This window comes from Rutidosis leptorrhynchoides, chromosome 9, assembly GCF_046630445.1.
Source record: "Rutidosis leptorrhynchoides isolate AG116_Rl617_1_P2 chromosome 9, CSIRO_AGI_Rlap_v1, whole genome shotgun sequence".
NCBI classification, from domain to species: domain Eukaryota; kingdom Viridiplantae; phylum Streptophyta; class Magnoliopsida; order Asterales; family Asteraceae; genus Rutidosis; species Rutidosis leptorrhynchoides.
In genome coordinates, this window is record NC_092341.1 from 10,118,983 (window position 1) to 10,129,904 (window position 10,922).

At 34.6% G+C, this 10,922-nt stretch overlaps 1 protein-coding gene across 1 annotated transcript; it reads left to right on the forward strand.

The window, feature by feature from the left end:
- Window positions 1–320: 320 nt before the first annotated feature.
- On the forward strand, window positions 321–10,483 carry LOC139867729 (uncharacterized). The gene is made up of 6 exons (XM_071856090.1): window positions 321–1,150; window positions 1,264–1,717; window positions 7,956–8,812; window positions 8,988–9,292; window positions 10,016–10,072; window positions 10,368–10,483. The coding sequence occupies exons 1-6, from the start codon at window positions 321–323 to the stop codon at window positions 10,481–10,483; spliced, it is 2,619 nt and encodes an 872-aa protein (XP_071712191.1).
- The last annotated feature ends 439 nt before the right edge of the window (window positions 10,484–10,922 follow it).

The window sequence follows — 10,922 nt, forward strand, 5'->3', positions numbered from 1 at the left end:
TACAATATGTGCTTCTCCTTTGTCTTCCGCTGCCCATCTTTGCTTCGCTAAGGATTACATCCTAGAAGGGGAGTCTCGTGTTTATTCATTGCTTTACCTATTATTTTTAGCATTTCCTGTATTTATCTAATTTGCAGGATGCTTGGCTAGTAGCCAATTGCTTATTGGAGTCTAGTAAGTTGTTCCTTCTCTATACAGGTGTCTGGCCAGCGATTGATGTTGAGAATGTGTTAGTTACTACTTGTTATTATTCTGTTTTCTTGGTTGTTTTCTATTTGCTATCTGAATTGCTTGATCCGTTTGTCTAATTATTTATTATAATGGGTGATGAAAATGCTATTACTTTAATCAGCAAAATTGACTTTGGTGACCCTCTTTACCTGCATGCTAGTGATACAACTAATACACCTTTAATATCCATTAAACTGAAAGGAACTGAAAATTATAATGTCCGGAGCAGAGCTATGTTATTAGCATTATGTACTAAAATTAAAGTAGGGTTTGTAAATGGAACTTATTTGAAAAACAATGATAATGTTGTTCTTGGTGCTCAATGCGATAGGTGTAACTCTGTTGTGTTGTCTTGGTTGTTAAATTCTATTTCAGAGGAGTTATATTCTGGACAGATTTTTTCTAATATTGCTTCTGTTGTTTGGACTGAATTAAAAGAAACTTATGATAAAGTAGATGGATCTATAATTTTCAATTTGCATCATAAAATTAGCTCCTTGAAACAAAGTGGTAGTAGCTTGTCTGAATATTATCACAAACTTAACACTTTATGGAAACAATATGATGAAATGGTTAAATTACCTGCTTATGTTTGTGATGTTGCTCCTGAGTTTCAAAAACATAACAAAGTCTTAAAATTGATGCAATTTCTTATGGGATTAGATGATGTTTACATGTCTACCAGAAGTAATTTGCTACTTAGGGACCCCTTACCTGATGTTAAGTCTGCTTTTGCTATGTTATCAAGGGAAGAATCACATAGGGAGGTTTCTGGGATTGGAACATCTAAGTCTCAAAACTCTGCGTTTGTTGCTCAGACTAATAATAATTCTTGGTCAAACAGAAACAATAATACTGGTAGTTCTGGAAGAGGAAGAGGTTTTAATAGAGGTCTTAACCCAAATCTTAAATGTACAAAGTGCAATAAACTAGGGCACACCATTGATAGATGTTATGAAATTGTTTGATACTCCACTAATTATAAGAAACCTGTCAATGGACCTACAAATAAGTCCACCACTATGTGTCTAGTTGTGCTGCTTCTGATTCATTATCTGGCTCCACTAGTTCCTCTTCCAACTCTGGTGCTACTAATGCTTCTAATTTTGTTCCTATGACTTTAAGTAATGAGAAAATGATGAAACTTTTAAGCATGCTTAATGATAAAGATCCTCAAGCCACAGAATCTGTCTCAAACATGTCAGGTACTATAATGAATAACAATGTGTTCTTCAATAACAACTTTCACAAGTTTTTTAACTTTAATTCTGGGCTAAACAGAAGTCAAGGGTGGATAATAGACTCTGGTGCTAGTCAACACATGACTGCTTCTGAACATGGTCTAGACAACATTGTTGATGTGTCTGATTTAAATTTACAAGTGTCTCACCCCAATGGTACTAAAGCTAAAGTAAAAAAAATTGGAAACCTAAGATTAAACAAAGACATTTTGTTAACTGATGTGTTAATTGTCCCTGGTTATTGTGTGAGTCTTTTATATATCCATAATGTTAGAAATTTAGTGTAATTGAGGGATTTAATCTATACTTGTAAATGGGTTAGGAGGTACGGAGTGTACACCCATTAAGTGATAGATTGCCCGGACCCGAAAATGGTTTTCCATTATCACAAATTTGAGTGATTACGGAAGTATTATTCTTGCACTAGGTGGAAATAAAACAAACAACTTTATGTAAAGGATTTGTTTTAGATTTGAAAACGATTTCCTTGATTTGGATGTTTGAAATAAAACAAACAACTTTATGTAAAGGATTTGTTTTAGATTTGAAAACGATTTCCTTGATTTGGATGTTTGAAATAAAACAAACAACTTTATGTAAAGGATTTGTTTTAGATTTGAAAACGATTTCCTTGATTTGGATGTTTGAAATAAAACAAACAACTTTATGTAAATGATTTGTTTTAGATTTGAAAACGATTTCCTTGATTAGGATGTTTGAAATAAAACAAACAACTTTATGTAAAGGATTTGTTTTAGATTTGAAAACGAAATTAGTTAGTGAAACATCTCCATCGTGGAATAATACTTGTTTTTGGGTGCCTATAAATAGAGACTATCATTTATGAGAATAAGATATACGAAAAACACCTTAATACTCTTATGCAAAAGAGTTCTTGTTTACTGCCAATAACAAGAACTAATCTCTGTCTTATCCCAAAGTGATATTCGTGTAACCCAGGCAATAAGGGTCGAATAATTACTTTCGGAAAGTGATACCACGATTCAGTGATTTATCCGGCTATCGATTATTTTACCCTACACGAAATCTCAATAAAACCTCCAACAATCGAAAGTAATTATTCGTTATAATCGATGGCGGCTACGATGAAACACATGACGGCGAATTTCTCCAAACTTGATAAGTTTGAGGGAATTGATTTTAGGAGATGGCAAAAGAAGATGCACTTCTTTCTGAGCAGCATGAGTGTGGTGTACGTACTCAGCACACCAATTCCTGAAGATCATGGTGATGATGCCACTATTGAACAAATTCGGAAAAGGTGCAAGTGGGAGAACGATGACTACATCGCTAGAGGTTTAATCCTCAATGGTATGGCTGATTCCCTTTTTGATATTTACCTAAATGTTGAATCTTCTAAAGAACTATGGGACTGTTTAGAAACCAAGTATATGTCTGAGGATGCTTCTAGTAAAAAGTTCCTTGTTAGTAATTTTAATAATTACAAGATGGTCGATTCTAGACCGGTCTTGGAACAATACAATGAGCTCATTCGTATACTTGGTCAATTCACACAACATAAGATGAACATGGATGAGTCTATTCAAGTCTCAAGCATAATTGATAAACTACCTCCATCTTGGAAAGAATTTAAACATTCTTTGAAACATAAGAAGGAGGAGTTAACTCTTGTTGAGTTGGGTAGTCATCTGCGTATTGAGGAATCCCTCAGGTTGCAGGATAATGACAAGCCAAAGAGCAACGAAGTTGCTGGTACGTCTGTTGTCAATATGGTGGAACATAAAAAGTTCACTAGTAATAATGACAAAAAGGGCAAACGTAAACATCGAGGTTATAACAAGGCTAATCCGAACAAGAAGTCTAAATTGACTTGTTGGAAGTGTGGTAAAACTGGACACATAAAAAAGGATTGCAAGGTTATTTTTGGTAATAATAATGCCAAAGGATCTAGCACAAGCGGTTCGGGAAATGGTTTAAACAACCACAACTCGAAAGGTCAGAATATATTTAATAATTCAAATAAGAATTATTATGTTTCATATATATCTGAGGCTTATTTTGTGCAGGATGATGATGTCGCGTGGTGGGTTGACTCGGGAGCCACCACCCATGTATGCAAGGATAGATTTTGGTTCAAGACTTACGAGTCCGTGACTGATGGATCAATTCTTCATATGGGAAATGAGTCAACAGCCTCTGTTCATGGACGTGGAAGTGTGGATTTGTGTTTTAGTTCTGGAAAAACTATTTGTTTGTTTGATGTTTTGCATGTACCACAAATAAGAAAAAATTTAGTTTCCAGTAGTGTGTTAAATTGTTGTGGTTATAAACAAGTGATTGAATCTGATAAGTTTGTTTTGTCAAAACATGGTATGTTTGTTGGTTTTGGTTATTTATGCAATAGAATGTTTAGACTTAACATTAATCACTTGAATGTTAATTTTGCTTTTATATCTACTTCTAGCATAAATAATTCTACACTTTGGCATGCTAGACTAGGACATATACACTTTAAAAGAATGCAAGATATGTCTAAAGATGGATTAATACCGGTTTTTGACATGAACAATGAAAAGTGTAAAACGTGTATGTTAACAAAGATCACTAAGAAACCATTTCAAAATGTACATCGTGATACTGAAATTTTGGAATTAATACATAGTGATTTATGTGATTTGCATGCTACTCCTACTTTAGGAAACAAGAAATATTTTGTGACTTTTATTGATGATGCTTCTAGATTTTGCTATGTTTATTTGTTACATACTAAGGATGAAGCATTAGATAAATTTAAAATATTTAAAACTGAAGTAGAATTACAACAAAAGGCTTTGATTAAAAGACTTAGAACAGATAGGGGAGGTGAATACATTGACCAATCGTATTTCCAATCCGTTGGTATTATCCATGAGACCACAGCTCCTTATACTCCACAACAAAATGGTATATCTGAAAGGAAGAATAGGGTCCTTAAGGAAATGGTTAATTCCATGTTATCCTATTCGGGTTTAAGTGAAGGATTTTGGGGGGAAGCTATGTTAACAGCTTGTTATTTGCTTAATAGAGTTCCTAACAAAAGAAACAAGATTACACCTTATGAACTTTGGAATAAAAGGAAACCTAACTTGAATTATCTTCGTGTATGGGGTTGTAGGGCGGTTGTAAGACTGCCTGATCCCAAAAAGAAAAGTTTAGGTGAAAGAGGTATAGATTGCATTTTTATTGGATATGTTGAACATTCCAAGGCATATAGGTTCTATGTAATAGAGCCTAATGAATTTGTCTCAATCAATTCTGTGATTGATTCAAGGGATGCAATCTTTGATGAAAATCGATTTTCATCTATACCTAGACCAAAGGATATGATTCCAAGTAACAATGGAATCAATAAGGATTGTAATGATGAAGTCTCTGAAAAGGCTGTTGATCAGTCACTTGAGCTTCGGAAAAGCAAAAGAGAAAGGAAACCTAAATCATTCGGACCAGATTTTCAACTATACTTAGTTGAAGGTTCTAGGGATGATGTTTCTACCCAATATTCATATTGTTTCAATGTTGATGATGATCCTAAAACATATGATGAAGCAATGAGGTCTCAGGATGTTGCATTCTGGAAAGAGGCAATTAATGATGAGATGGATTCCATCATGGGCAATAACACTTGGGTGTTAGCTGATCTACCTCCCGGTTGCAAACCTTTGGGTTGCAAATGGATCTTCAAAAAGAAGATGAAGGTGGATGGAACTATTGAAAAGTTCAAGGCAAGGTTAGTCATTCAAGGCTTTAGACAAAAGTCTGGAATTGACTATTTTGATACTTATGCTCCTGTGGCACGTATCACTACCATTAGACTGCTGATTGCTTTGGCTACAATTCACAATCTGGTTATTCACCAGATGGATGTGAAGACAGCATTCTTGAATGGTGATTTGGATGAGGAGGTTTATATGAACCAACCTCAGGGCTTTGTCATGCCAGGAAATGAAAGCAAGGTGTGCAAACTTGTGAAGTCCTTATATGGTTTGAAACAAGCACCTAAGCAATGGCATCAGAAGTTTGATGAAGTAGTTTTATCTAGTGGTTTTAGATTGAACCAAGCAGATAAATGTGTGTATAGCAAATTTGATGATTCTGGTAAAGGAGTTATAATTTGTCTATATGTTGATGACATGTTAATCTTTGGGACTGACCAAAGTCAAGTTGATTTAACAAAAGAATTTTTGTCATCAAAGTTCTCCATGAAAGATATGGGGGAGGCTGACGTTATCCTTGGTATTAGGATCAAACGTGAAAGCAAAGGAATTTCAATTTCTCAATCTCATTATATTGAGAAGGTGTTGAGAAAGTTTAATTGCTTTGAATGTACTCCTGTGAGTACACCTGTTGATCCAAGTGAGAAGCTTATGCCTAACCAAGGTAAAGCTGTATCACAACTTGAGTATTCTCAGGTGATTGGCTGTTTGATGTACGCCATGACATGTACAAGGCCAGATATTGCTTTTGCTGTGGGAAAACTGAGTAGATATACTAGTAATCCTAGTACTCATCACTGGCAAGCAATTAGGCGGGTACTGAAGTATTTAAAGAAAACTATGGCATATAGTTTATCTTACAGTGGATTTCCTTCTGTAATAGAAGGATATTCTGATGCGAGTTGGATAACCAATATTGAAGATCATTCTTCAACGAGTGGTTGGGTGTTCTTGCTTGGGGGAGGTGCTATTTCATGGGCTTCTAAAAAGCAGACACGTATTACCAACTCAACGATGGAATCTGAGTTTGTTGCTTTAGCTGCTGCTGGTAAAGAAGCAGAATGGCTTAGAAACTTGATCCATGAGATACCATTATGGCCTAAACCTATAGCACCCATGTCTATCCATTGTGATAGTGCTGCGACATTGGCAAAAGCTTATAGCCAGATGTACAATGGAAAGTCTAGACACTTAGGTGTCAGACATAGTATGATTCGTGAACTCATCATGAATGGGGTGATTTCTATAGTGTTCGTAAGGTCACAACAGAATTTAGCTGATCACTTGACGAAGGGATTGGCAAGAGACTTGGTTGACAAGTCTACTGTGGGGATGGGTTTAAAGTCCACATAAATTTCTAATTATAAGATACCCAATTCCCTTCTGATGAAAATTAGAAGTTGAATTCAATGCGGAAGGCTTATACTTAGAAATTTGGAGTACATAAATTTTATATCATCCCAAGGTAAGGTATGTACTCGGACCTGCTGAAGGTCAGGTTGAAGTCTAGCTTCTTAATAGTTCATTTGAAAAAGTGCAAGAGCAGGTGCATGACTGAAGTGAACTACCTATGTGAATGTGAAGTTTTGCCGCTTCAACAAAGCTTGGACTTTTAGCTTTGGATACATTCATGAAAGGATATGGACACATGGCTTGTAAAGTGTCAGGATAGCTTTAGAGTATTTGAAAACTTATGTGTATGTTATTTTCAGTTATTCAAAATGGGTTGAAGGGTTCAATTCTTAGAACACCCTGATTCTCGAATATTTGGAATGTGTAATGTACTAAGGTGAAAATTCAATCTTCAAGATATTTTCATTTATGCATGAGTTTTTGTTTTAATTTGTTTAATTCTCATGAAACGAATTGCACTAAATTGGGGAGGATTGTTAGAAATTTAGTGTAATTGAGGGATTTAATCTATACTTGTAAATGGGTTAGGAGGTACGGAGTGTACACCCATTAAGTGATAGATTGCCCGGACCCGAAAATGGTTTTCCATTATCACAAATTTGAGTGATTACGGAAGTATTATTCTTGCACTAGGTGGAAATAAAACAAACAACTTTATGTAAAGGATTTGTTTTAGATTTGAAAACGATTTCCTTGATTTGGATGTTTGAAATAAAACAAACAACTTTATGTAAAGGATTTGTTTTAGATTTGAAAACGATTTCCTTGATTTGGATGTTTGAAATAAAACAAACAACTTTATGTAAAGGATTTGTTTTAGATTTGAAAACGATTTCCTTGATTTGGATGTTTGAAATAAAACAAACAACTTTATGTAAATGATTTGTTTTAGATTTGAAAACGATTTCCTTGATTAGGATGTTTGAAATAAAACAAACAACTTTATGTAAAGGATTTGTTTTAGATTTGAAAACGAAATTAGTTAGTGAAACATCTCCATCGTGGAATAATACTTGTTTTTGGGTGCCTATAAATAGAGACTATCATTTATGAGAATAAGATATACGAAAAACACCTTAATACTCTTATGCAAAAGAGTTCTTGTTTACTGCCAATAACAAGAACTAATCTCTGTCTTATCCCAAAGTGATATTCGTGTAACCCAGGCAATAAGGGTCGAATAATTACTTTCGGAAAGTGATACCACGATTCAGTGATTTATCCGGCTATCGATTATTTTACCCTACACGAAATCTCAATAAAACCTCCAACACATAAACTGGTTAAAGAAAATAAAATGTTTGTTGGTTTTGATGCCTTTAACTGCTATATTCAGGATTTGAAAACAAGAACTACCCTGGGGACTGGTAGTGTGAATGGTGGCTTATATGTATTTGATTACTTGAAAGGTGATCCTCTTATGTGCAATTCTATGTATGCTTGCAATTTTGAATCTGTTCTTTTATGGCATAACAGACTTGGGCACCGTTCTAGTCCTGTTCTTAACATTCTTAAACACATACTTAACCTGGATATGAATGTTGATGACCTTCCTTGTGAAACCTGCCTAAAAGCCAAAAAAATTAGAGAACCTTTTCCCTTAAGTGACCATATCACAAAAGAACTAGGTGAACTAATACACATGGATTTATGGGGCCCATATCGGGTTACCAGCAGGGAAGGGTATAAATATTTCTTGACCATTGTTGATGACTATACAAGGGCTGTGTGGGTTTATCTGCTTAAATCAAAAGATGAAGTTTTTGAAAACTTTGTTAACTATGCAAATCTTTTATTAAATCAATTTGAGAAAAGAATCAAAGTGATTAGAACTGATAATGGGACTGAGTTCTTAAACAGTCAAATGAAAAACTTTACAAATAAAAAAGGTATTGTTCATCAAACCACTATAGCCCACACACCACAACAGAATGGGTTGGTAGAAAGGAAACATAGACACCTCTTAAATGTGGCTAGGTCTCTTATGTTTCAAGGGGGGATTCCCTTATATCTATGGACTGAATGCATTTTAACTGCCACTTATTTGATCAACAGGATTCCATCTAAGTTGCTTGCAGGCTTGTCTCCTTTTCAAAAAATATATGGTTCAGAACCATCTCTCTCCCACATCAGAAACTATGGATGTCTTGTTTTTTCAAAAATCTTAGATGAGTCTGACAAATTCAAACCAAGGTCTGAAAAATGTATTTTAGTTAGTTTTGACTCCAACAAAAAGGGCTATAAATTGTGGAGTCTTGAAAACAAAAGAATTCTATTTTCCAGAGATGTCAAGTTTTTTTGAAAATATTTTTCCCTTTAAAAATTCAAAACCTATCAATCTTAAAAATGAGTGTGTTGATCAACTCAGGTTCTTTGATCTATTTTCTGTTCAAAATGACACCAATATTTCTGAAAATCCCTATGATGAAGGGAGAATTCATCCTGAAGGACCTACTGTAATGGCAGACACTTCTTGTGACTTCACAAGGAGTGGAGGTAGTCACAGTAATCCTAATGAGGATGATGGTCATGTCAATGACCTCCCTGAGGGTACCTCAAATAACAACACAAATGAAAATCATTCTGAACCAACAAATGATGAGCATGCTATCCTTAGAAGGTCAAGTAGGCAAACTACCCTTCCCAGAAAACTTAGTGACTATGTGGTTGAGGGTAAGGTTAAATATGAAATGTCCCGTTCTTATTGATTAAAAACGTTCATATTAATTGATTTCGTTGCGAGGTTTTGACCTCTATATGAGACGTTTTTCAAAGACTGCATTCATTTTAAAACAAACCATAACCTTTATTTCATCAATAAAGGTTTAAAAAGCTTTACGTTGATTATCAAATAATGATAATCTAAAATATCCTGTTTACACACGACCATTACATAATGGTTTACAATACAAATATGTTACAACAAAATAAGTTTCTTGAATGCAGTTTTTACACAATATCATACAAGCATGGACTCCAAATCTCGTCCTTATTTAAGTATGCGACAGCGGAAGCTCTTAATAATCACCTGAGAATAAACATGCTTAAAATGTCAACAAAAATGTTGGTGAGTTATAGGTTTAACCTATATATATCAAATCATAATAATAGACCACAAGATTTCATATTTCAATACACATCCCATACATAGAGATAAAAATCATTCATATGGTGAACACCTGGTAACCGACATTAACAAGATGCATATATAAGAATATCCCCATCATTCCGGAACACCCTTCGGATATGATATAAATTTCGAAGTACTAAAGCATCCGGTACTTTGGATGGGGCTTGTTGGGCCCGATAGATCTATCTTTAGGATTCGCGTCAATTAGGGTGTCTGTTCCCTAATTCTTAGGCTCTGTTTGTTTACATCTGAACTAAATCATTCAGCACTGAATGCTGAATCGTTCAGCATTCAGTGTGTTTGGTTTGCATCTCTGAATGAAGGTGGGTGCTGAACGAGAAGAAAAAACACGCTGAATGGTTCCGCTTCTGGAATATCTCTAAACCATTCAGTGATACACGTTATCCCCTTATACCCTTCTCTATCTCTTCTCATTTTCTTTTCCCATCTCTATCTCTTCTCTCTGCTTCATAAATTTCGAATCTTTTTTTTATTGGCAAAAGAACTTTATTATAACTATATCTCAGATCTTCTTTCACTATAGGTGAGTCCAATTGGTCACCTCTCGATTGTATTGCACAAAGTACTCATGTTTAATTCGTGCGATTTGCTGGAAAGACAAATATTTTCAATCGATTATGGTTGTCGTCTCCGACCTACTTCCGGCGAACGCTACCGTCAATTCTCTGGCATCTCCCGGCGGTTGTACTGTTGAAGAAAATGAAGATGAGTAGAAGATGAAGATATCAAACCTCAACTTTTGGCATCACTACATCATCGGTCTTCGTTTGCTCAAAAAAATAAAAAATACTGTAAAATAAAAGATGAAGATGGGTTGGTAGGTGTGTGAAGATGTGAATGTAATAAAGTGATATGTTCTCATACGGATCTTGAAATATCTAGATCTAGATATATATTGCTTGGACTTTTTGGGTATTAAAGTATTGGTTAAATGACATAAATGATAAATGACTAATAATACGAGTAATAATATTATAATATATAATTTTATAAATATAAAAGGTTACAATGGTAATTTTACCTCATTCAGATTGTTGATTCAGAACTATTATCAAACGGTGATTTTTCGTTCAAAATCATATTGATTCAGAGCTTCTGAACCATTCAGGACTCTGAATCATTCAGTGCTAAATCATTCAGTTTTATCAAACG